This window comes from Lutra lutra, chromosome 1 (genome assembly GCF_902655055.1).
Source record: "Lutra lutra chromosome 1, mLutLut1.2, whole genome shotgun sequence".
NCBI lineage: Eukaryota > Metazoa > Chordata > Mammalia > Carnivora > Mustelidae > Lutra > Lutra lutra.
Window position 1 is genome coordinate 9155951 of NC_062278.1, and position 27346 is coordinate 9183296.

The 27346-nt window shown below is 41.9% G+C and overlaps 1 protein-coding gene across 8 annotated transcripts in view; it reads left to right on the plus strand.

Moving 5' to 3' along the window:
* The window catches only part of SETD4 (SET domain containing 4), a 28548-nt gene extending 1607 nt beyond the window's left edge, over positions 1-26941 (plus strand). For 2 of the 8 annotated variants that reach the window (XM_047720222.1, XM_047720230.1), the window contains exons 2-11: positions 723-892; positions 8583-8678; positions 12482-12519; positions 15626-15714; positions 17247-17676; positions 19720-19894; positions 21586-21667; positions 23125-23205; positions 25744-25867; positions 26694-26941. In XM_047720222.1, coding sequence (XP_047576178.1) covers positions 820-892; positions 8583-8678; positions 12482-12519; positions 15626-15714; positions 17247-17676; positions 19720-19894; positions 21586-21667; positions 23125-23205; positions 25744-25867; positions 26694-26828 — 1323 coding nt within the window. In that variant the 5' untranslated portion in view covers positions 723-819 and the 3' untranslated portion in view covers positions 26829-26941. Of the gene's footprint in view, positions 1-720; positions 893-8582; positions 8679-10950; positions 10982-12481; positions 12520-15625; positions 15715-17246; positions 17677-19719; positions 19895-21585; positions 21727-21946; positions 22563-23124; positions 23206-25743; positions 25868-26693 lie in introns of those variants that run through there. The other 6 variants (XM_047720255.1, XR_007125683.1, XM_047720237.1 and 3 more) reach the window with 6 other exon arrangements.
* Positions 26942-27346: the final 405 nt, after the last annotated feature.

The window sequence follows — 27346 nt, forward strand, 5'->3', positions numbered from 1 at the left end:
AGAGAGAGAGAGAGAGAGGGAAGCAGGCTCCCTGCTGAGCAGAGAGCCCGATGCGGGACTCCATCCCAGGACCCTGGGATCATGACCTGAGCCGAAGGCAGCGGCTTAACCCACTGAGCCACCCAGGCGCCCATAAAAGAGGATTTAAAAAAAAAAAAAAAAGATTTTTATTTATTTATTTGACAGAGAGAGAGAGAGAGATCACAAGTAGGCAGAGAGGCAGGCAGAGAAAGAGGGGGAGAAGCAGGCTCCCCGTTGAGCAGAGAGCCCGATGTGGGGCTCGATCCCAGAACCCTGGGATCATGACCTGAGCCGAAGGCGGAGGCTTTAACCCACTGAACCACCCAGGCGCTCCAAGAGGAATTTTTTTTTAAAGAAAAAAATGTTTTTCCCCCTAAGACTTCCTGGCTGATGAGGGCTTCATGGCTACTGTTTTTTTTAAAAGTGTGTTGGGTTGGTGCTCAATAGATATTGATTAGAATGGAGGTGTGTAAGTCACCAAAGCATGCAGTTGTGAAATCAGTTTCCAGGATTTCGATGGTTAATCAGCATTTAGTAGGACCTCAAGATAAAACCATTTTGGAAGGACTGATATAATTGGCATTCCCTTACTGCACAAAGAATCCTGATTTAGCTGACAGTATAAATGTTTGTGTACTAAAGCGCTTTTTAGAGAAATGGTTTACCAAATAATATAAGTTCGTGTGTTTAAATCCTTGTAGGTACAAAGAAGAGTGTTTGTCATACAATTGGAAAGGAAGGCAAAGAAGATGCTTTTTGCTTTAGATTGGACAGCTGAACGGAAATTGCAATTTTAGGATGAAGAGGGGAAGAGGAAGAACAAGCCGGATCAGAAGACAGAAACTCTTCAGAAGTTCCGTATCAAGAGGAGGTAGTTTTGATCTTTTGGTGCCAGTGGTGCAAAGAAGGTTGAGTGGTGTTGACAGATACACATAGCTTTTCTCAAAGGCACATGGGCAATGTTCAAAGAGAATATTTCTTTTTATTTATTTACTTATTTATTTTTGTCAGAGAGAGAGAGTACAAGCAGGCAGAGTGGCAGGCAGAGGCAGAGAGAGAAGCAGGTTCCCTACTGAGCAAGGAGCCTGATGCGGGACTCGATCCCAGGACCCTGGGATCATGACCTGAGCCGAAGGCAGCGGCTTAACCAACTGAGCCACCCAGGCGTCCCCAAAGAGAATATTTCTTAAAGAATACTATTTTTATTTTTTTATTTTTTTTTTTTATTTTTTTTATTTTTTAAAGATTTTATTTATTGATTTGACAGAGAGAGATCACAAGCAGACAGAGAGGCAGGCAGAGAGAGAGAGAGGGAAGCAGGCCTCCTGCCAAGCAGAGAGCCCGATGCGGGACTCGATCCCAGGACCCTGAGATCATGACCTGAGCCGAAGGCAGCGGCTTAACCCACTGAGCCACCCAGGCGCCCCAAGAATACTATTTTTAATAGTGCCATTATGTACTTTTAAATCCTAGTGGGACTGTGAATATGTTTCTCATTGCTTTCAACAGTGTTTTCTCTAGGGATGACTCCCAGGTTTCTATTTCTAGTCCTGACCTTTCTTCTGACCTCCAGCTGTCTGTAGAATATCAGTGTTTGGATATAAATTCATCATTTCAGATTCAGTGTAACGGAGTGTGAACAAGACATTGCATGTGGAAGTGCTTGGCGAGCTGGAAAGTACTATATAAATGCAGTTATTTTTAATAAAAATTAATAAAAATCCCCCTAATTGACTCCAAGCCTATCAGAAAAATTAGTAAAACTCCTAGTCGACCCCAAGCCTGTCAGCACCATCTGAAGGAGTCTTTTTACTATTTCCTTCTTTGCTCTCTGTGACCAAGGTCCTACTAAGTATCATCTAGTTTTTCTTTTTTTCTTTTTTTTTTTTTTTTTTTTTTAAAGATTTTATTTATTTGACAGAGAGATCACAAGCAGGCAGAGAGGCAGGCAGAGAGAGAGGAGGAAGCAGGCTCCCTGATGAGCAGAGAGCCCGATGCGGGGCTTGATCCCAGGACTCTGAGATCATGACCTGAGCTGAAGGCAGCGGCTTAACCCACTGAGCCACCCAGGCGCCCCTCATCTAGTTTTTCTTAGGTTAACTTCTCCCTCTCTCTTTCACTACTGGAAGATGAATTGAGGTGGCTCTTTGCTGGTTTACTTACACCCTTGTTTTTCTTCCTTGCTTGTATCCATTTATTGCTGTGAATCTCACTTTCCTAAGGAACTACTCATATGTTGCCTTTTTTGGGTTAAAAGCCTCCAGGGATTTTCATTCCCTTTTGCTTGGTATCTGTGGGCTCCATCCTGCCCCTCCTGTACCAGAAGTATGTTCTCTCCATACCTCTCCCTGGGCACAACCCACACATGTCTACCTCTGCCATGCCATTCCTCATAATCCTTTAGTCTAGAGCACCTGTTTTCCTTCTCCCTGCTTAGTCAGTTTTTCTCCAACTTTTAAGACTGAGGTGAGATCTTATATTTTTGGTAATGTCATTTTCAGTTTTCACTGACATCATCCTTTGTTACAGTGCTTATTGGGTGTTATTCTTTTTTTTTTTTTTTAAAGATTTTATTTATTTATTTGACAGAGATCACAAGTATGCAGAGAGGCAGGCATAGACAGAGAGGAGGAAGCAGGCTCCCTGCTGAGCAGAGAGCCCGATATGGGGCTCGATCCCAGGACCCTGAGATCATGACCTGAGCCAAAGGCAGAGGCTTAACCCACTGAGCCACCCAGGCGTCCCCATTGGGTGTTATTCTTAAGGACCTATGGTTTTTTAGTTGTTTCTTATGGAAGTCTTATTTCCCAACTAAGTTGTCAGCTTTTGTATTTGCAGAACATGTTGAACATTCCTCACTGTGGTTAACATAGTGCTGTGTCTATAGTAGTTGCTGATTAAATGCTCACTGATTAAATGCTGTTACTGTAAGATCTATTCTCTAGTTTACGGTACAGTATTTTGGAAGGCTTTTATCTTGGATTTTTTTAATCATGTTTTTAAAAATGTTTTATTGAGGTATAATTGACATACAATGAATGTCAATATTAAGTAGTATGATTTGATAGATTTTGACATGTATGTTCACACAGGAAACTACCACCACAATCAAGATAATGAACATACCCATCCATCTCAAAAGTTTCCTTGTTTCCCCTTGTAATCCTTTCCTTTTGTCCCTCTTTAACTGTTACCCCATCCATCCAGGCCACAACTGATCTGCTTTCTGTCACTATCACTATAGTGATCACTATCACTTTCTGTCACTATTTGTTTGCATTTTATAGTTTATATGGTAAATAATTTATATGATCATATGGTATATCAAATGATACTATAGTAACACCGTAGTTGGCTTCTTTTACTTAGCATAGTTACTTTGAGATAATTGTGTGTATCAATAGCTCCTTGTTTTTTAATTGCTGAGTATATTCCATGATTTTGTTGATGGACATTTGGCTTGTTTTCATTTTTAGCTGTTATGAGCATTTGCATACAAGTCTTTGCATGGATGCATGACTTCTTTTTTCTTGGGTAAATACCTAGGACTAGAAAGACTGGATCATATGGTGGGTTTTTCAGAGTGGTTGTATAACTTCACATTTCTTTCAACAGTTTATGAGAGTTCCATCTTTTGCCCATGTTTTTTATTAGCTGGTTTTCTTTTTCTTCCTTTTTTTTCCCTTTTCCTTTTTAAAATTTTGTTTTGTGCTTATGGTAAGTAAGGCATTACTTTCCATTACATCTTCTTACTGGCTCTCGTTTGTACTTGTGGTGGCTATTGACTTTTGCACATTGGTTTTTTACTGAACTATCTTAGTATAAATTCTCTTCTATATATTTTTTGCACCTTCATTCTTTTATTTTTTGAGCTGAAAATGCTAATTTTTATTTATTTACTTATGACATTTAATTTTTAAAATTCCAGTATAATTAATGTACAGTATTATACTAGTTTCAGGTGTACAATATAGCGATCGAACAATTCTGTACCTTACTCAGTGCTCATCAGGGTAAGCGTACTGTTCATCCCTGTCACCTCTTTCACTCATCCCTCACCCAGATCACCTCTGGCGACCATGGTTTGCTCTCTGAATTTGGGTTTGTTCTTTTTTTTTTTTTGAGGATTTTATTTATTTATTTGACAGACAGAGATCACAAGCAGGCAGAGAGGCAGGCAGAGAGAGAGAGGAGGCTTTAACCCGCTGAGCCACCCAGGCGCCCCTGAGGGTTTGTGTTTTATTTTATCTTCTTTCTTTGTTCATTTGTTTCTTAAATTCCACATAGGAGTGAAATCATAGGGTATTTGTCTTTCTCTTACTGACTTATTTCAGTTAGTATTATGCCCTCTGGATCCATCCCTATTGTTTTAAATGGCAGGATTTCATTCTTTTTTTGGCTGAGTAATCTTCCATTCATCTCTCGATGAACACTTGGGTAGCATTCATATTTGGCTATTGTAAATAATGCTGCAGTAAACACAGGGGTGTACATATCTTAATTTTTTTTTTTGAAAGATTTTATTTATTTATTTGACAGAGACAGTGAGAGAGGGAACACAAGCAGGGGGAGTGGGAGATGGAGAAGCTGGCTCCCTGCCAAGCAGGGAGCCCAATGCAGGGCTCAATCCGAAGACCCCGGGATCATGACTTGAGCTGAAGGCAGACACCCAAAGAGTGATTCAGCCACGCGCCTTGTGTTTTTGTATTCTTTGGGTAAATATCCAGTAGTGGAATTACTGGATGATATGATAATTCTATTTTTAATGTTTTGAGGAAGCTCCTTAACTGTTTTCCGCAGTGGCTGTACCAGTTTGCATTACTGCCAACAGTGTGCAAGCGTTTCTTTTTCTCCACATCCTCTCCAACACTTGTTGTTTCTTGGGTTTTTGATTTTAGCCATTCTCACAGGTGTGAAGTAATAGCTCATTGTTGTTTTGATTTGCATTTCCTTGATGATGACTGATGTTGAGGATCTTTTCACGTGTCTGTTGGCCATCTGTGTGCCTTCTTGGGAAAAAATGTCTGTTTTTTTTTTTTTTTTTTTAAGATTTTGTTTATTTTTTTGACAGAGAGGGACACAGTGAGAGAGGGAACGCAGCAGGGGGAGTGTGAGAGTGAGAAGCAGGCTTCCCGCTGATCCATCCCAGATCCCTGGGATCATGACCTGAGCAGAAGGCAGATGCTTAAGGATTGAGCCATCTAGACGCCCCTCTTATTTTATTTTCTTGACTCCTTTATTTTTCTTGACTACTGAGAGTTCTTTAGATATTGTGGATACATGTATTTTATCAGATAGGTGTTTTGCAAGTATTTTTAATCATTCTTTGGCTTTATTTAATGCCCTTAACAGTGTCTTTCTTTTGAGGAACAGAAATTTGAAATTTTGGTAAAATCTTGTTTATCAATTTGTTGTTTTAGGATCTTCCTTTTGTGTTTTACCTAAGAAATTTGTATAACCCAAGGTAGCAAAGACTTTCTACTTTTTTCTTCTAGCAGTTTGGTAGTTTAAGGCTTTATATTTAAGTCTGTGATTAATTTTGAATTAATATTATATATTGTACAAGATAGGAATAGTTCATTATTATTATTATCATTATTTTTTTTCCTTAGGTAGGTCCAATTGTTTCAGCATTTATTGAAAAAACTAACCCTTTTCCATTGAATTACTTCTGCACTTTTGTAAAAAATCAACTATTCGTATATGTCTGTGTCTGTTTTTGGACTTTCTATTCCATTTCATTGATTTCTTTGTTAGTCTTTTTTTTTTTTTTTTAAAGATTTTAAAAATTTATTAAAGAGAGAGCGTGCATGAGATGGGGGAGGGTCAAAGGGAGAAGCAGACTCGCTGCTAAGCAGGGAGCCTGGTGCAGGACTCTATCCTGGGACTCCAGGATCATGACCTGAGCCAAAGGGAGTCGCTTAACCAACTGACAGCCAGGTGCCCACCTTTGTTAGTCTTGATGACAGTGTCACATAATCTTATTTACTATAGCTTTATAATAAGTTTTGAAATCAGTATTTCAAGGTGGTTTTGACTGTTGAAGGCCCTTTGCATTTCCATATGGATTTTAGAATCACTTTATCATTTTTTAACAAAAAAGCCTACTTTAAATTTATTTGGATCATATTGAACTTATTTTTCCCTTTGAGGAGAATTTGCCAACCCATAAAGAAGGTCTGTTTCTCCATTTATTAAGGTTATTGACTTGAGATCTTTTATTTTTAAAATTTTTAAAAAAGATTTTATTTATTTATTTGACAGACGGAGATCACAAGTAGGCAGAGAGGCAGACAGAGAGAGGAGGAAGCAGGCTTCCTGCCGAGCAGAGAGCCTGATGCGGGGCTTGATCACAGGACCCTGAGATCATGACCTGCGCCGAAGGCAGAGGCTTTAACCCACTGAGCCACCCAGGCGCCCTGATCTTTTAAAAAATTTTTTATTTTAATTGTGGTAAAATACACATACTGTAAAATTGACCATTTTAATTATTATTATTATTATTTTTTAAAGATTTTTATTTATTTATTTGTCAGAGAGAGAGAGGGAGAGAGAGCGAGCACAGGCAGACAGAATGGCAGGCAGAGGCAGAGGGAGAAGCAGGCTCCCTGATGAGCAAGGAGCCCGATGTGGGACTCGATCCCAGGACGCTGGGATCATGACCTGAGCCGAAGGCAGCCGCTTAACCAACTGAGCCACCTAGGCGTCCCCCATTTTAATTATTTTTAAGTGTAGTCCAGTAGTGTTAAGTACATTCACATTGTTGTCCAGTGTTCTCTAGAACTCTTTTCATCTTGCAGAACTGGGATTGTATATCCATTAAATAGTAACTCCTCATTCCCTTCTTTTCCCTGGCCCCTAGCAGCTACCATTCTACCTTTTTGTTTCAGTGAACTTATTCTAGGTAGCTTATGTATGTGGAAACATACAGCATTTGTCTTTTCGTGACTGGCTTATTTCATGTAATGTAGTGCCCTCAGGATTCATCTATGTTGTAGCATGTATCAGAATTTCCTTCCTTTTTAAGGCTGAGTAATATTCCATTGTATATATGCCACATTTTCTTTATCCATCTATCTGTTGTAGATATTTGTTGTTTTTTCCTACCTCTTGGCTATTTTTGAATAATGCTGCTATGAACATGGGCAGATACCTCTTCGAGATCCTGCTTTCTATTTTGAATATATATCCAGAATTAGATGCTGGGTCACTTCTATTAATTTTTTGAGCAGTCACCATAGCAGTTATACCATTTTACATTCTCTCCAACAGTGCTCAAGAGTTCCAGGTTTTCCACATCTTTGCCAGCACTTTTTCTGTTTTTTTGTGGTGGTAGCCATCCTATTGGATATGGGGTGATACACATGGTAGTTTTGATTTGCGTTTCCCAAGTGATTAATGATGTTGAACTTTTTTAATATGCTTACTCACCATTTGTATACCATCATTGGAGAAGTGTTTCTTCAAGTCCTTTGCCTGTTTTTTATTATTTTTGTTTTTAATTTAATTTAATTTTTTTTCTTTGCCTGTTTTTTAAATTGGGTCTTCTTTTTTCATATAAGCCTTTATAGCTGTATATTTCCCTGTCTCACAGTTCTGAAGGCTAGAAGTCCAAAATTAAGGTGTCAGCAGGATTGGTTTCTTTCCAGGGCTTTGAGGGAAGCATCTGTTCCAGGCCTCTCTCCTTAGCTTGTAGACAGTGTCTTCCCCGTGTTTCTTCTATCATCTTCCTTCTTTGCATGCCTGTGTCCAAATTTTTCCTTTTTATAATGACACTAGTCATAGTGGAATAGGGCCCACCCTAAAGACTACATTTTAACTTGATTTCTCTTATAAAGACCCTATGTCTCTAAAGTCACATTCTGAAGTACTGGTGATTAGGACTTCAGCATGGAAGTTTAAGGATACAAAATTCAATCCATAATTGATGCCTTTTATTTATTTTTCTTTCATTTATACTGGCTAGAACCACCAGTACAATGTTGACTGGAAGCGTCTTGTTCCTTGGCTTGTTTCTGATCTTAAGGGGAAAGCACTCAATTTTTCATCATTATGTCAGCTGTAGATTTTTTGTTAGATAGTCGTTATCAGGTTGAGGAAATTCTTTTCTTTCCTTGCTTGTTGGCATTATTTATCAGGAATGAATATTAGATTTTATCAGATGCGTTTCCTGCTTCTTTGAGATGATTGCATGGTTTTTCGCTTTTAGTTTACATTATTTAGGTGTTACTTATTCTCTTTTATGATTTGACCATCTCTCAGAGACAGTTACTTTTATTTATTCATTATTTGTTTAATTTTTTTGGCGACAGCATAAGCAGGGCATAGGGAGGAGCAGAGGGAGAGGGGAGAGAATCTTCAGCAGGCTTCATGCTGAGCATGGAGCGTGATGTGGGGCTTGATCTCACGACCCTGAGATCCTGACCTGAGCTGAAATCAAGAGACAGATGCTTAACCGACTGAGCCACCCATGTGCCCCTGAGACCGTTACTTTTTATAAATGGTGCTCTGATTATGTAGTGATTTTAACCACCATTCTTTTTCTTTCTTCTCTTGATTAGTGAATGAGAGCTACAAGCCTGAATTTATAGAGTTTAAGAAGTGGCTGAAAGACAGGAAGTTTGAAGATACAAACTTAATACCTGCTTGTTTTCCAGGTAAGGTCTGGCACCAACTCTTGGGACTTTGCTCACGTGAGAGACGTGGGCTCAGGTGATCAGAAAGCAGGGGTAGTTCTTGAAGGTGGGCGGTATTCTCTCTGGGAGCACATCTTCTGTTGTGTGTCAGACTTCCTCCTCTGTAGCTATCATATTGATTTACACCTTACTTTGTTCTAAAAATAAGTTGAATGGCTTTTGGGGAGAAATTCTAAAATGGTAAAATAATATTAAAAATTTAAAAAAGGGAAATGAGAATAGAAAAATAAGAGGAAGGCAGGGATAAGAATAATACATAAAAGCCATGATTCTAACATCTTGCATACTTGTCACAGATCAGCCATAAATTATAACTTCTCTTTCCAATAATGAGTCCATTTATATGATCAGTTACCTGAGTCTTTGTATTCTAGAAACAAAACTAAGTTGTTTACTCAACAGAAGTGCAGCTATTCCTGGAACTTAGACCTGAGGGAAATGTCTTCATCGGGTCTTCATAGGGAAGACACTTCTGTAATGTGACACTCTTATCATCATACTCATAGTGATTTCATGGGATTTTCAAGCCATGCAGGCTAATGGGATTATCCCATAGCTCAGGTGAGTCAAAATTGTTTTCTAGGGGAAGGAGGTGCTTTTCTTTGCTGGTGTGGCTGGAGGACAGATGTCCTTAGGGAGGCCTGAGCAGATACTTCTCCCTCCACCGTTTTGTGGGTGTGCTCCCCAGATATTAGAAGAGGAGCCCTCAGGGTGGCCCTAGCTTCAACAGTCACCTAAGCAGAGGTAGATTAACATAATTTTCTGGAATTGAGGAGCTTATCATTGGAGTTTGGGTTAGCATTTTCTTCTGGAACATTCTCTGGGTGTGTGCCTGCATTCAGCACCACCCAGTTCTGTCCAGATGTAGGCTTGAGGTCACCATGGGGAGGACCTTCAAAGGGATTCCGGGTCTTTGTGCAGCAGGTCTATAGCACAGGGCAGGTACAGATCTTTTTTAGAAAATTAAATCGTATGCCTCTCTGCTCCTTTTCAAGACGGAAATGATTAATTACCCATTAGGTAATTTAGCTTTGAGCAGGTTAATTTCCTTATACATCGTCAAGATAAATGGTTTACCACGTGTGGCGGTGGTTGAATGAGATGATGAGATGATGTGTCTAAAGTTGTTCCGTATGCATTATGATGACTTTGGCCTAAAACGCTTGCTTCGAGCCGTTATTTGTTAGAGCTGCTCCTATTTAAAGTGGTAAACTATTTTTGTCAGCCTCTAACAGAATGTTTAACTTTCTGTTTTTATGTGTCAGGAAGCACAAAAACAGGAAAAGCCACAGTGTTAGATTTTACTGGATGGTGTTTTACACAAGGTGGTCTAGAGAAAATAGAGTCAGGAGTGGACTTATGCCTTTGGCTGATCTATGCCTCACGTGTCACTTTGACTTAAGAAGGATAGGATTAAAATTATCAAGCAGGGACTGGCATATGTCTAAGTGGAATGCCTGAAAAGAAATAATCTGTCTGTAATTTGGAGCAATGAAGACTTAACCATTTTTAATGGAACAACTCTTTCCAGGCCCACCTCCAGATTCATGGTCACAGAGCAGCTAACGTACAATGGTTTGGTAATGATCATAGCCCACTAGTTCTAGTTCTGGGGTCAGGGAACCTTCTGTCTTACTATTTTGGCTGCTATAATAAATTACCATAGAGTGCGTGACGACCAATTCCTTCCTCACAGTTGGGGGCTGGGAAGGCTAAGATCATGGTATGGGCAAGTTCAGGGTCTGGTAAGGACTGATTACAGATTTGCAAATTACCATCTTCAAGTTGGGTCCTCACATGACACAGAGCTGGGAGCTGGACAAGCTTTCTGGTCTCTTACTGCTGTAGTAGGCACTAAATCCCATTCATGAAGCTCTATCCTTATGACCTAAACATTTACCCAACGTCCCTACCTCCTAATGTCATCACATTGGTGGGTTGGGATTTCAACATATCTTCCCTAAATGCTTTATATACCTTTAGCTTTAATCTGTTAGGAGGGAACGTTTATGGGAGTCTCTCAAAATGTACAAAATTCTGGGGAATTAATCTTAGTTTGTGGAGGGGCAAGGCAGGATTTCTAAGTTGCAAGCAGGATTTATGCTTTGAGAATTGACCCCAGTATTCCTTTTTGCCACCAAAAGAACTGGCCAAATCTGGGTCTCCGAGGTGGACTTATGATAATAGAAATTTTCAGGTGCAGGAAAGTCTATAATAAGTTTTCCTTTTATAGGATTCTAATGGCCACTTCCTACCTTGCCTTGGTAAGTGCAGGTTACTGTGATTTGTTTTCTGATACTGGATGCTGTATTGTAGAAATACAGGTGAAGTATCTTCCAGATTTATTCCATATGCCACATTCTGTTCATATATGTATTTGAAGAGAAATTTCCACTTAATTTAGCACATGAGTCTTTTAAAGAATGACCCCATAGAAATAAAATCCCCCCATTAGTAACTCGTTCCAGGAAGGGTTCTGGCCCACAGGAACGATTAACTCTGCTATGGGACACATGGAAGAAATTAAATAAGTTTTTGAAACCAAAACCATGTGTCTGAGTAGATAGTATTCGTCTGGGTGGATAGATGAGTTAGGACTCATCAAATCAGACTTGCCAGACACCTGATCCAGGATCAAGGCAGGAGTTCCCTCCATGAACTGGGAGTTCCCAGTGGACCTGCAGGGCTTGACCTTTACTGAATTTTGTTCCCTCCTAGTTGAGAGGGAAAGAAAAAGATCAAGGACTGTGAATTTGAAAAAGTGAATATTCTGTACCCCGTATGATAATTATAGGTCATAGCGTACCTAGGCCTGCCAGAAGAGCTGCTGACTGTTCTAGGAAAGGAGGCTTGGGCTTAGACGGGTAAATTTCTGGGCAGTAGTGGTGTTGACAGTGTAGCTGGTGAAGTTATGTGCTGTGACTGCTCTGGCGGAGGCCTTGGCTCACAGGGAGGAGCTGGTCTTGGATCTCCCCTGTTGAGCTCACCCAGTCAAGGAGAGTCTAGTGGCTTTCATGGTCAGGGAGGGGAGGGTGTAGTTCACTCAGCCTTGAGGGAGCTGGGTGGATTTATTGGTCAGCCAGTCAAAGAGGCCTCAAGATCATCACTGGGAAAACTGGCTTTGGTAGTGGGTAAAAGTGGTTTGAGGGTTTAGCCTCTGAGGTTGGGTGGGCATTGGGAGTAGGCCCCCAGCCCAGGGGAGAGGGTCCAGCTTGAAGGACACCCAGTCCTACTGGTTAACACTCCGGGTAGCAGGTCTGTATAAAGCTGATGATCTCTAGGTTTTCACTCTTGGCTCTTCAGGCGTTATAAGCCCAAAAGGAGGTCAGGACATTTTTAGAACAGCTTTTTGATCTTCTCTTTCCCAAAATCATGTGTCTGTCTTCAGCTTGATGTAATTTTGAGGTTCAGTAGCATTTTTAAAAACGATTTATTTACTTATTTAAAAGAGAGAGAGAGAGTGAGCCAGAGCAGGATGGGGGAGTACAGAGGGAGAGGATCTTCAAGCAGACTCCGCATTGAGCTCAGAGCCTGACGCGGGGCTCAATCCCAAGATCCATGAAATCATGACCTGAGCTGAAACCAAGAGTCAGATGCTTAACTGACCGAGCCACTGAGGCAACCCTGTTCAATTGCATTTTTTATTTAAAATGATATCCTTAAGATCTTGAAGATATTATGAGGTTTTTTGTTTTGTTTTGTTTTGTTTTGTTTTTTTGGACATTGTAGGATTTTTACCTTTTTTTTTTTTCTTTGTGTCTTAGGTACAGGAAGAGGGCTGATGAGCAAAACATCCCTGCGGGTGAGAATTTCTCTAATCCTTGAAATCCAAAGTAGATTTTGCTGCTTTGTTTTTGTGATTCAAATCAAGTAAATTAAAAATATTTAGATACACAGCCATTTTTTCTTTTTTTTTAAAGATTTTATTTATTTATTTGACAGAAATCACAAGTAGGCAGAGAGGCAGGCAGAGAGAGAGGAGGAAGCAGGCTCCCTGCTGAGCAGAAAGCCCGACGCGGGGCTCGAACCCAGGACCTGGGATCATGACCTGAGCCAAAGGCAGGGGCTTAACCCGCTGAGCCACCCAGGTGCCCCAGATACACAGCCATTTTTTAACCCAATGATAGGTTTGAATATAATTTTGTCAGTTAGCTTTAAGTTTGCTGCATAGAGGAGACAAACCCAAAGTAACAGAGTGGAACTTAATTTTGGTCTCAAGTAAACAAGCCTGACTGGGCAGACCTGGGCTGGTGTGGTGATCCCATGGCCGTGGGAGGTCCAGACTCCTTCAAGCTCTCTGTCCACATTCTAAAGGAAGTCCCTTACACTCAGGTCCAGGGAGTAGCTCCTGGAGCTTGAATAGCAAGATGGAACAAGGGGGTGAGGAAGGGCAGGTTTCCTTCTTTTAAGAACATTCCAGTCCTATCACGTCTGCCAGTGACTGGGTACACAGTCCCCCTGGCTGTGAGAGAGGTCCCTTGCACGGTGACCTCCCGATAGGATTGCACTAACGGCAGGAGAGAAGGCATGTTGGATTGGCAACTAGCTGCCTCTGCCACAGCAAATTGTATAAAGCAGACCATATATATATATTTTTAAAGATTTTATTTATTTATTTTACAGAGATCACAAGTAGGCAGAGAGGCAGGCGGGGGCGGGGGGGAGCAGGCTCCCCGCTGAGCAGAGAGCCCGATGTGGGGCTCAATCCCAGGACCCCGAGATCATGACCTAAGCCGAAGGCAGAGGCTTTAACCCACTGAGTCACCCGGGTGTCCCTAAAGCAGACCATATTTTAAACAAGCCGGGGGGGGGGGAGCGGCTCTCATCTGAAAGGGTGTGCTTAGTATGCCAAGTACAAGCCTGAATAAGCTTAAGCCTCAGTAAGCAGTGGGCAGAGCCTCAGAGCCTGTCCCAGGATTATCTTCAGCTGGTGGTGGGACCCCCCTCGGCTTGTTTTCTCACCTGGAAAACGAGGAGGTAAATGACATAGATGATCTCCAAGGTCCATTTTAGTTCTTTCTATGCTTTTTAAAGGATATCTAATGCAAATTTTCTGTGAAGCTAGAATTCCTTAATTTATTTTTAGTTCCTTAACTTTTTTTTTTTTTTTTAAGATTTTATTTATTTATTTGACAGACACATCACAAGCAGGCAGAGAGGCAGGCAGAGAGAGAGGGGGAAGCAGGCTCCTTACTGGGCAGAGAGCCTGATTCAGGGCTCGATCCCAGGACCTTGGGACCATGACCTGAGCCGAAGGCAGAGGCTTTAATCCACTGAGCCACCCAGGTGCCCCTTGAGTTCCTTAACTTTGAAATCCGGCTGTGCACTTACACATTGAGCCTAAAGAATAGTACTTTTTAATGTTGCATTTCTCTTAGGCTACTTTTTTAATGTAAAACTTTATTTATTTATTTTTAAGATTTTATTTATTAATTTGACAGAGAGCACAACTAAGCAGGGTGGCAAGCCGAGGGAGAGAGGGAAGCAGACTCTCTGCTAAGCAGGGACCCTGGAATCATGAGGGCCGCCACTTAATCGACTGAGCCAGCCAGGCGCCCCTAAAACTTTATAATTTTAAAACATACATGATGAAATTTACTATCTTAGCCATTTTAGAGTGTACAGTTCAATAATATTAAGTACAGTCACATTGTATAATATTTTTAGTTTTTGAGGAAACGTATAATCGTGTTCTGTTTTGGGAGGGGAGATCTACTTCTCATGTATATGGCAGTAAACGTAGGTAGTCTTTGTTTAGATTATGAAATGATAATTGGCAGTTGCTTCACATCTTTCAAATATGATCTTTGGTCAAACTTTTTGAAAACTGAGACATATTTTACGCCTGGTGAAATGCACAGATTTTAAGCATCCAGTTTGGTAAGTGTTGATCAAGAGGTTTACTGTAGTCAGGATATAGAACATTTTATTAAGTGGCTTTATTAAAATCAGAAAATTGTGCGATGTTGGAGCAGGAAGGGACTGTAGTGATTGTCCAGCTTGATCTTGATTCACACATGAGGAAACCGGAAATGGAACCCAGAAGATTTTTGGCTGAGATTTTTTAACCAACTTAGATGCCAATTACAATGGAAGCTGGGATCTTAATTAACGGCAGGCTTCTTAATGCTTTATTTGTTTCTGGTGTCTGTGACTTGACTTTTTTTTTTTTTTAAAGATTTTATTTATTTATTTGACAGAGAGAGATCACAAGCAGGCAGAGAGGCAGGCAGAGAGAGAGAGGAAGGGAAGCAGGCTCCCTGCTGAGCAGAGAGCCCGATGCGGGACTCGATCCCAGGACCCTGAGATCATGACCTGAGCCGAAGGCAGCGGCTTAACCCACTGAGCCACCCAGGCGCCCCGTGACTTGACATCTTAATTTTTCTTTGTGTTTCTATCTCAGTGGGAGGAACTGAAAACTCTACTTTTACAGGTAGTAAAATGAGACCCTTGTGCTGGCTGGGCTGCCCTTTTCTTAGTCTAGTTGGCACAGGTCGTATGGAGAGTAGGCCTTTGCTGGGAGGAGTCACTGGACACATGGATTTCACCAGATAGAGTTACTTTGAGTGGTTTCTGCCTATTTCCTATAATACTATTTCCTGGTATAAGAAAGTGAAGGAGTGATATGATCTGTCAAGAGTGTTTCCACATTCCTTTCTGGTGAAGGGCTGACTGCTAGTGGATGTCAGTCATATAATGAGCCCTTAATTCTTGTTGGGGTTGTAGTACCTGCTGTTGGAGCAGACCTGCCTGCATCCGCCGACTCGGGCTTGGGAGCCAGACGGTTGGTGGGCTCTTTGGTGTCTATGGTCGGGTTATTCTGGGTTCTTAGTAGATAATCGTGGACTGCAGGACACAAGTCCTTCCCAAAGCGCAGGTGTTCTAAACTTTACTTTCTTTTTGGTAAGGAGGGACAGATGATTATTTCGTTGCCTGAGAGTTGCCTGCTCACCACGGACACAGTGATTAGAAGCTACTTAGGGACGTACATTGCTAAGTAAGTGAATGTACACATGCTCGTCTGGTTCAAGTGCTTGTCTTGTAAAGTCTGCAGCATTGGCAGATAAAGTCCTCTAAGTAAGGCATAGTTTGTTAGGATGAGCCCCTTTGTATACCTCATACATGTTTGAAATGATTCAGAAGGTTTACTCTGTTCTTGAAGTTGTGTTCTTAATTCATTTTAAGCTGCATTTTTAAGGGTTTTAATAGGCTGCCTGGGATGTGGGTTTGAATCCTCATCTATCACTTACTAGGAAATGAAGAGAAAGTGAGAGACTAGATGGCTGTCATTCTGAGTGCCCTGAGTCCTCCTAGCCTGTTCTCCACATGTTACTCTTATTTTCACCCTTACTGTATTTGCTTCAACTCTCCCTCCACTACGAAGAGCTGTTGATGTTACAAAAGTGTAGTTTTGTTTAGTGTAGAAGAAAGGAGGCCAAAATAGGAGAACTATTTTCTGGCTTTTGTTATAGTGGGCCTTTGTTCTGTGGAACTTTCTGAGGACAGTGTGAATGGGGTCCGTAGCAGAAGGGGTTTCTAAATTATGAGGGTTGTAAGATTGTATTGTTTCTTCTCAGAGTCTAAGTTCTGGACTTTTAATCTCCTTGGCATGTTTTTATGAGGGCAAATGTATCTTTATTGGCCTGAGTAAAAGCAGCGATGCTCCTAGTATTAACATTTTTTGTGTCATTCTGAAATTTTGAGCAGGCTGTTTTTGCAGTATGGGAATCTGGACTTTGAAGGTTTAATGAAAACTTTTTTCTAAAAGATTCCTGCAACATGAAATCTTTGTATTGATAACAAATAAAAATACTGCAGTGTGTAATTTTTAATAGAGTGGGTAAATTTAGGAATTAAAGCTTTAGAACCGTAGCAAATATATAATGAGGTGATTCGGTTTTCTGTCTAGGTTAGTGTCACACAGTAGAACTTTCGCAGTAGAAATGTTTCACTCTGTGTTGTCCACTGTGGTGGCCATTAGCCACATACGCCTGTTGAGCCCTTGAAAAGTGACCTACAGGACTGAGGAATTGAATTTTAAATTTTACTTAATTTTGAATAACTAAAACTGAAATAACTACGTGTACCCAGTGGTTACTCTATTGGATGGGGCAGGTCTAGGTTCTTGTCCACCAGTTTTTTCCCCCACCAAGTTTGATACCTTTATCCAAGCAAAATAAGTGAACTTGGAGCAGAAGCTTTAAAATTGGAGAACCAAGTTGGAAACAAAGAGGTTGCTCGCCAAAAGGATTCTCCTGCAAACAAAGCTGGAACTTGGGGTAGTGAGATAGTTCTTGTCACTCATCAGTGCGACTTGCTTAGGGCATTTACGGCGGGATGCGCTCTGGAGAGGAAAGTCTTGAGGAAGCAAAACCCTCTCCTGGTGCACGGAGTGAGCTCGGCGTGCGCTGGCAGTTTGGCCACAGTCCCTCTGGGAGCAGAACAAACCACTAGGATACCTGTGTCTCTAGCTGATTCCATATTTTGAATAAAAGTAATTCTTTTAATCCGGCTTGTATTTATTAAAAGGTGCCAGCCTCCTCCATCTCCTCTTCTGGCTCTGTGCACCTTTTTAGTTTCAGAAAAGCATGCTGGGGACCAGTCTCTCTGGAAGCCTTACCTGGACATTTTACCGAAGGCCTACACCTGCCCCGTATGTTTGGAGCCAAAAGTGGTGAATCTTTTTCCTGAACCTTTGAAGGCAAAGGCTGAAGAGCAGAGGGCCCGTGTGCAGGGGTTCTTTTCTTCCTCCAGAGACTTTTTCTCTTCCCTGCAGCCTCTGTTTTCTGAGGCTGTTGAGAACATTTTTAGCTACAGTGCCCTCCTGTGGGCTTGGTGCACGGTCAACACCAGAGCTGTGTACATGAAGCATGGGCAGAGGAAATGCTTTTCTCCAGAGCCGGACACCTACGCGCTCGCCCCGTACTTGGATCTGCTGAATCACAGCCCAGATGTCCAGGTGAGACACAAGGCAAACATGTTCTGTTTGATAGGAAGGACTCTGACATGTAGAACCTGACTTTAAAACCATAGAGGGAGGTGTTGCTGGCTTTAGGTAAATCTACCTCCGCCAGGTATTTTTCTGTCTTTTCTCCCAGCCCCCTTTTCCTTTCTGGCATCCTGTTCTTTTGTTTTCCCACTCTGCTTTCCAGGCCAGCAGAGCTATATCCCCTGATACAGCCTTAATCAGCAGCACCCCCTCACCCCCCAGCTTTGGTGCAAAGTTCTCTTTCCTCTTGGCTAGTATGGGGACTAAAGTCCTGACTGCTCTCCTGTCCCATTCCTTTTTACACCTGGTCGTATCGCTGTCAGTATTTATCTTTGCTGTGATCAGTGATTGACTTGTTGTCTCTGTCTCTGTGTTGTATAAGGATGGGGAGGGACTGTGCCTTTTTCTCCCTGTAACCCAGTGGAGGGTCAGGCACCTAGTAAAGACTTGATAAACCTTTACTGAATGGATGAATATTTGTGGGGAAAAGGAGTCTGGGAAACATTAAAGAATCCCTCTTTGGGAGATAGTTATGGATCTCTTCTCCACCTCTTTCCCGCTATCGCACATAAAGGTGACGATTTATGTGTAGGCATGCTGAGGTAGGGCCTGGCTTTGAGGGCAAAGGTGTCCCTATGTCAGCTCACCTGTAACCTGTTCAGGGTCTGTTTAGAGGTACACTGGCTGGGCCCTTGCTCACGCTCTTCTCTTCGTACTGCACCCCGCCTGGAAAAGATGGATGGCCCCCGGCTAGCCCGCGTACTGGTGCGAGGTGAGCATAGGGAGGCCCGTACTGTGCTTTCTCAGGCAGAGGCAATCTCCTTGCCTGTCTGCTTGCTACTGTTGAGAAAGATGCATTTCTGACAATATTCAGCAAAGGAGATGGAGGTTTCATGGATGTTTCTGTGGCTGATGTTGATGATTTAATGTCGGGGCCATGCCTGTAAAAGGGTGCTGGACACAGGACTGAGTCAGTTCTCACTGGGGTGACTTTATTTTTATTGGGCTGTTAGTGCGTTTGTGCTCCAAGCCAGTGACTCAACAGCCTTTGTAGGGGCCCCACAAACTACAGCCTGTGGGTTTGTGGCCCAGTGGCCCCGGCAGAGCCTAAAATACTTGCTCGCTGGCCCTTTATGGAAAAAAGATTGTTGACCCTTGGTCTAAAGCGCATTACTGCTGGCTTTTGGCAAGTGACTCGAAACCGTGGCCCTAATCTGTTGATGCTGCAAGCTGAGAATTTTAGCCCCCTTCCTCCTCCTTGTCCTCACTGGGGTTTACTGTGTAGTGTGGCGACCTGAACTCTTGTACCCGCTCCTCATGTGGAGGGCAGGTGGGTCATCTTGGTTCTTTCCTCTGCAATCTGTTAACTAACAACTGTCACAAAATCCATATCATTGCGTCAGTCAGTATCCTGCTCTCGGAACGCTGTGTATTGTGAGGCCTGAAATTCATGTGTTACTTGACATCTTTGGGCGTCACAGGGCCCCGGGGTCTGACTGTGAGTTCCTCCGATCTCCCTGGATATGCCCCCCACCCAGAGGGAAAGGCCCCATCACCTGGCCCTCAGCCTAATGGTTTCTCCTTCCTGCCTGCCTCTTCACACGAGCGCTCACATCTCCCCGCAGGAGACGGGGTGACTTCCTGTTACTCCCAGGCCTGCTTCCTGTGGCTCCGGCAGGTCCCACAGTTCCCAAGCGTAGCTCCTGTGTGGCTGGGGTGTCCTTACCTAGGCTGTATATGTGACTAGTGAACCACTCTCTGGCATACCTGTCTGCTTTCAGGTGTCCTGCATTTGGCCATCCTGAGAGCCCTTGGGCAGGACCCCCTCCCTCACCGAGTGGGGATGTGGAGGCACCCAGGAGCCCCAAGTGCAGGGCCGGCATGTTCCCACATGTGGTTGAATTCACACTGTGATGAGTGTTTGAAAGCTGCATCTGACTTTAATACAGCAAACTTAATATTTTCAGTTTTATGCTTGGCTTTAAAGAAATCATTAACGATTTTTTTGCCTAGATAAAAGCATCATTTAATGAGAAAACTCGCTGTTATGAAGTCAGAACGGCTTCAGGTTGCAGGAAACATGAACAGGTGTTCATCTGCTATGGCCCTCATGATAACCAGCGGCTGCTCCTGGAATACGGATTCGTGTCCATCCAGAATCCTCATGCTTGTGTTTATGTCTCAGCAGGTTGGAATCAGCTTTGTTTTTATTACGAAGATACAGTTCTTTTTTTTTTTTTTTTTACACCATCTGAGGATGTGGATTTTTTTAAGTTTTAGTAAAAATGGCAAAACCTTAAAATGTGTATCATTTATTTTCCCCTAGGTAGGGGAAGACACTCACTGACCATATAATTTGAATATTGAAGTGAAAAACAAGGCTCTGGTCACTACTGAGGAAAGGAAGAACTGAGAAAAGTTGTTGCATTAGGTCAGACAGTAGAATGGGAGAAAAGAAAGACCACTGAGGAAATGAATATAATAATAACATTTAATATATAATATATTAATATTACTAATCAATATAGTAATATAATATTTTAATAATTAAAAAGATGGGAAGAAATGGTAACTTTTGTTCTGAGACATTATCACTGTCACTAAATACAGGATAGATTAGAGAAACAAAAAACTTAAAAAATTAAATTTAAGCATTTACTGTATGATTGCTTTTCGGCCTTTTGGCTAAGATCATGTGTAGTATCTCTTATCAGTTTGTATGAGGTGCTATGACAGGGATAAATATATTACATAGTTATTGTCTTGGAGGTTAATGCCATGATGAAATATTAATTTCATTTATGTTTTTCTGTGACCTACTAATTAGCCATCACCAGTATTACTATTTTTAAAAATAAGAATTTAGCTGTTAAATTAATGCTGTGGAAATTCCAAATATAGTATTAATAACAGTATATAGAAAAATGTTTCTTTCCCACTTCTCCTGAAGCAGCAGAGGAGTAGTTTGTAGGCCATCAAGAAATATGGCCAGAGATTTACTGACTGTATAATTTGGGGTAGTTTTAATATAAGTTGTGTAAAGTAGAAACTTGTTCAGGGTGAAACTACTCCATCCTATAGGCAGAATAATAATGTTATTTCTCAAACCAAAAACTGGGCCTTGCTGGGTCTCTTAGACAACTAGCTTTGAGATTAGCCTCCTGTTATCAGAATAATTTTAATATTGTTGACCATGAAATACTGATTTGCAAAGTTTGGACAAAATTTACATTTTAGCTATTTTTACATTTAAAAAACCAAGACAGAAATATAGAAGAGATTTTAAAAACAGAAAAGTCAGTCATTACCCTGCTATCTCAACAAGATTTGTTAATTTTTACATGTTCACTTTTAATTGCTTATGATTATAATCACTAATACCCAGTTTCGAATTCTGACTTTTGGAAACATCATTATAAACAATTCTTCATGTTTGTAGTGGGTAGTGGGTTTAACTTCCTGCATCTGCCACTGTCTTAATTACCAGGTTTTGTGGATTAATTGGTTAGTGGGAACGTGTGTTGAGGTTATGGATGTTTTCCTCCCTGCCCTGAAATTCTGTAGCTTTCCAGGGGCTAATAAAGATCTTCTTGAATTGGACTTGATTGGAGCTTTTTGGTGTGAATTAGGAAAAACTGTTTACACGTCCTTTTTTTTTTTTAATTTTTATTTTACTCTTTTTAAAATTATGTTCAGTTAGCCACTGTGTAATACATCATTAGTTTTTGATGTAGTGTTCAATGATTCATCAGTTAATGCACAACACACATTGCATGTCTTGATTGTTGATGGAAGGGAAAGTAATTGTAGAAGGCCCACACTTTTGTCTGATGACACCCTAAATTTCCTTCTTTTTCTGTTTTTTTTTTCTTTTTGTAGATCTACTTGTTAAATATCTGCCATCAACAGATAAACAAATGAACAAGAAGATTTCCATTTTGAAGGATCATGACTTTATAGAGTAAGTATTTTCTCTGTCTCTTAAAATTATTTCTTCAGGAAACTGGTAAGAAAATTGAGGTAGCATTTCTTGGGGCGCCTCGGTGGCTCAGTGGGTTAAGCCGCTGCCTTCGGCTCAGGTCATGATCCCAGGTCCTGGGTTCGGGCCCCACATCGGGCTTTCTGCTCAGCAGGGAGCCTGCTTCCTCCTCTCTCTCTGCCTGCCTCTCTGCCTACTTGTGATTTCTCTCTGTCAAATAAATAAATAAAATCTTTTAAAAAAAAAAAAAAGAAAATTGAGGTAGCATTTCTAGAGATACAAGATACCTCCTGACTGTACTAGTTGACACATAGGTATTTATTGAGCATTTACTATGTGTAGTAAATTGTGCTTCATGTGGGGCACACAAAAAGTTTAAGATACTTTTCAAGAAACTTACTTGGGGACATAAGATACAAACTTGAAGTATTATTGTACTAAAAGAAAGCCCTGTTTGTATGGATTGGTAGCCCGGTGTTTGTCTCCAATACGTGGTCAGTGGGATGGCATTGGGCTCCTGCAGGCCAGGCTGGCTCTCTGTCAGTCACTCAGTAACATGGTGTAGGCACTTAGGGTGCAGGACTGGGGGTGCTGGCTGGGTGATTCCATGCCAAGTAAAGACTCTCAGATTTTCTTCTCTAAATAAAATGAAATTTTACATGGTCCAGGAGCATTGTGAGGGCACTCTGGCTGTGGTGGCTGCCATTTGTTTGATGCCCAGGGAGCTCTGATTCTTCATCTTTCATCTCACTGGGACCTGTGGCACTGGCCCTCTTCCTCTGTCTTCCTCAACCAGATTTAGCTCCTTACTGAAATTAGTGGGAAAGTTGTTTTTTAATCCCCCCCTTCCGCCTTTTTTTAAATTTAAAGACTTAGAGAGAGAGAGGGAGAGGGAAAAGGGGGTCCGGCTCTCCACTAAGCAGGGAGCACGCTGATGTAAGGCTTGATCCCAGGACTCCCCGGGATCATGACCTGGGCTGAAGGCAGACCTTTAATCACCTGAGCCACCCCAGCACCCCTTTTACATTTTTTTTTTTTTTAAGATTTTATTTATTTGACAGAGAGAGAAATCACAAGTAGGCAGAGCAGCAGGCAGAGAGAGAGAGGGGAAAGTAGGCTCCCTGCTGAGCAGAGAGCCCAATGCGGGGCTCGATCCCAGGACCTTGAGATCCTGACCCGAGCCTAAGGCAGAGGCTTAACTCACTGAGCCACCCAGGCGTCCCTACATTTTCTTTTTAAACAGAAATGGTTTTTTTTTTCCCTGCTCTGGCTTTGTTCTTAAGTATTTGCAGACTTATTTTTCTCTTTTGCCTTTGTGACCAAGACACAAGTTACATAATGTTTAGCCCTTCAGAAAGTGTTTGGCTCTTCAGCCATTTGCCATGGTGTCGTGAAGTACTGAAGTGACCGGTGTGTTGTTATTTGTTTTTATGCTTTAGAAATTTAACATTTGGATGGGATGGACCATCTTGGAGGTTACTCACAGCTCTTAAGTTGTTATGTCTGGAGGCCGAAGAATTGTAAGTGTCGTCTGTGTTGGTTTTGAGCTGTAGTTACAACCCGTATGTAACCTTGGGGCCTCTCTCGGCTTACATTCAAATACCCCGCCTGGGAGGAGAAAGGATGCCATTGTATAACGGGAGGCTTATTCTTTATGGAACTTGCCCATGTCCTGAGCATTTTACTTCTAAGTTTTTACCATTTCTGGAATCTGGTTTTAGAGTTGAAATCAGAGTACATGACCCTGAGAACTTTTTATTTTCAGGTATTTTTTTCCCTGGTGACCTGCAGTTGTTTAGAGTCGATTTTTTTTTTTTTTAAAGATTTTATTTATTTATTTATTTGAGAGGGAGAATGCTCATGTGACATGCGAGTGGGGGAGGAGCAGAAGGAGACGGGGAGAGAGAATGTCAAGCAAGCTCTGTGCTCAGTGTGGAGCCCCACACAGGCTTCAGCTCAGGATGCTGAGATCATGCACGACCTGAGCTGAAGTCAACAGTCAGATGCCCAACTGACCGAACCCCCCAGGAGACCCTAGAGTAAATATATATATTTCTTTTCCTAGAGTAAATATTTTAAAAAATGTGAGCCTTGGCACTGTTCAAAGGGAAGGCTGGAGTAGGTAGTTTTTTCTTTGGGGCAAACAGCTCCTCCCCTCTGGTTCTGCCCCCGTGCGCAGATCCAGCCCCCTGCTAAAGGAGAGGCCTGGAAATTTCCATGGGGAAGGCAGGTAGAGGGGAACCCCGGGTGCAGACACACGTCTTGGTTAGGATCCTTAATGTTACCTTGAGGCTGCCGGTCCGTCCCCCAGCATGGAAAGGACTGTCCACTGCCCAGTGCAGGGACTTCCTTCAGCCTGGGTGCATTGCTTAGCAAAGGCTCACATGAGAGGAACCATAGGAAGGGAGGAGTTGCTGAGGATACTGACCCCATCCTCCAGCAGTTGGGAGGACCAAAGGAGCTAATGCATAGAGTTAGCCCTTGGAACAGTGCCTCGAAGTATTTGGTGCTCACTGAGTAGCTCCTGTTGGGATAATGCTTACCTCTTCTGCTATAAGGACTCAGAAAAAAAATTACTTTATCTCAACCCCAGAAATAGTTGTGTTTATTCTCAGCAGATGGTGTGTTTTTATCTTACAGCCACTGTGGATTCTGTATCTGATAGTTTTCTCTGTTGTTTGCTAGAAAACTCAGTGGCAGATTTGTGGCCTACCCAGACATGCAGGATTTTAAGGCACGCAGTTTATCCTGGTTTATTTTACCCTTCCTCCTTTCACCTTTCCTTTTGTCTTGTTTTCACTGTCCATTCATCTTAACCTTGTATTTCATCTCGCGTGTGCCCTTGTAAGCTTCTGTAAATCCTTCATGGCAAAAGGTCTGAGAGGACACCCCGAGGCCTCTTTTCCTCCCTCTTTGAGTTACTCCTAACGGTTTGGGGTGATGTGGCAGAACAGGTGGCAATTTGTCCGAATGTTGTTCGCATGCGGGTTCTACCTCTCCTTAGCTTTGTCACCTAGGGTGAGTTCCTTACCATTCCCAATTCTCAGTTTGTGTCAAACATGGGAATACTAAATGCTTTCTTTAGTAGGTAATTGTGAAGAGTTAATTAGATAATTGTTTTATATGAAACCCTGTGCCGGGCATATAGTGATTTCCTTCCTTCTTTTCTTCCCTGAGAACTTAGCTATTCCTGAGGTTTCCGTTGTTGTTTCTGAAGCTGAAGACTTGTAAGACTTTTCCATGGCTTATGAGCTGTCCTGAATTTCTAAGTGACGTCTGTATACTTCCACTCTGATGTGGCAGTTTTCACCTTATCTTTCCCCTCCTAAGCCATTCTGCTTCGGACTCTCGGCATCCAGAATTTATTCCTTCACCCTCTTCCGCTCTGCGTAGTGCTTCTTGGCAGCCCGCGGTTTTGGCTCTGCCCCCGTCTGGCTCGGCATCTTGCTGTGGCTCCCTTTTGCTTACCCTGCAGCGCTTTTGCTCCTCTGCCTAAAGGGAGTTGGCTCCACCTGCCCCCGGAAGCGGAAGCGCATTTCTTGCATATTTTCACAGTGTGAAATGGGAATGACCTCCATGCACAGAAGGCCTTCACTGTCAATTCCTCTTTCCATCTCTAGAGCCTTTTACCTCTTCAGTTTGCCGTAGTTTAGAAAAGACTGTCACTTGAAGAGAAGGAAAGTTCTACTGTCTTTGCTCCTCAGCCTTAATCCTTTTGTCTGGGAGTCACCTTCTGTCTCCAGCTGTGTTTCCATGCCTGGTGGACATGACAGCACTCACTCACGGGCCTGACACCATTGCAGTGGTAATCAGATTCAGTCCCTCCCTACAAAGAGCGTCAGTCCCCTTGATTCTTACTATCAGTTGTTTCTCCTCCTTCTGTACCTTGTCTGCTGCAACAGGAGCTGCATGTGGTAGGAGCTTTCAGGGAATGTGCTAATGGAATGAGTTGATTATGCTTCTGGAAAGATAGGAGAAGAGTTATGTTGAAGTGTAAAAAGCCTTCTTTACCTTTTGAGAGCCTGCTGACATTATCTTACTGAACAATTTGGTTTTAGTACATGCTGGAAAAAAATACTTCTTGGGGAGATCATTTCAGATACAAATGAGAAGAGAAGTTTGGTCATAGCCCAGAAAATATGTCATTATTTCATAGAGGAAACCAATGCTATGCTGCAAAAGGTATGTTTCTAGAATATTGGATTCTTTTGATGCCTTAAATAGATGAATGTTGATGTAATTTCTGGGTTTTTTGACTGTTAACATTGTGCATATAGATTCGGTAGGTAAAATTATTGCATGAATTTTCAAGTACTTTTTAAAATATTTCTATTTAATAGTTGTTTTCATTAAATGGGAAATATTTTTTCAAAAAGGTTTCATTTTAATTTTAAATTTAAATTTATTTTAATTTTAAAAGATTTTAAAAAATCTTTTTTAAAAAAGATTTTATTTATTTGAGATAGGGAGAGAGAGAATGAGCAGGGGGAGGGGCAGAGGGAAAAGCAGACTCCCTGCTGAGCAGGGAGCCCCATTGGGGCTTGACCCCAGGACCCTGGGATCAGGATCCAAGCTGAAGGCAGGCAGTAGTTTTACCAACTGAGCCACCCAGGTGCCCTGAGAAACCAGCTCCTTTTAATGAAAACATTACTGGGATTGAAAAATAATTTTAATGAACCTTCAAGACATAATGCTAAGTAAAATAAACCAGAATACAAGAAGACGAATGTTGTATGATTCCACTGTCCAGCATAGGCAAACTCCTAGAGACAGAAAGTAGAGTAGAGGTTACCAGGGGCTGGGGGTGAGGGGAATGGGGTTTGTGTGTAATGGGTGCAAAGTTTCTGTTAGAGACGGTGAAGGAATCCTGGGGACACTTAATGGTGACATAACACTTAGAGCGTATTTAATGCCATTGAACTGTACACGGAAAAGTGGTCATAATGGTAAATTTTATGTTTGTTTATATTTTACTACAGTAAAAAATTAATTTTAAAATACTTTCCAGGTTTCTCATATGAAAGATGAAGAAGTGGCTTTGGTAAACCAACTAACTTTGGTAGAAACATTGTGGACAGAAGAGCTAAAGATTCTGCAGGCCTCTGATGAGATTCTAAACAGTTTGCAAACGCCTTTTAGGTAACTTCACCTAATGCATTTGGTCACCTCCTGTGGTGGGTGTGACAAACAAAGATTTATTTTGTATAGAGTCATTTATAGTCAGTGAATGGTTTCTATTAAACAATTGTTTACCGAATCCTACTCCTTTTGCTTTCTTTGTTTGTGGGGTGGAGCAGTGGCTGCTCCTCAGGCTTTGAAGGGTATCTGTTGGCAGGGGTTGGGGAGGTGGGGGGGGGGGCAGGGCAGGCTCTGCGGATTCTGGAGCAGTACGGATTCAGGAGCAGTACATGGAGATGGATGTGCCGTCCTTGCAGCACCTCTGATATGCTCAAAACGGACCACAGTCCTGCAGGAAGAAGGAGGAGGAAAGCACTGCGCTGTAAGGAGACAGGGGATTGTGAGGGCTCTGTGTGTGGCCTTTCACTTGGTGTCCTACTTCCCCTCTGCCTCAGTACCTGTAAAAGGGCAAGAAGTTGTATGTTTATTATGTTCTGATACCATCAGGTTTAGGGATGAGCTGGTGGTGGGTGGCTTTGAGTG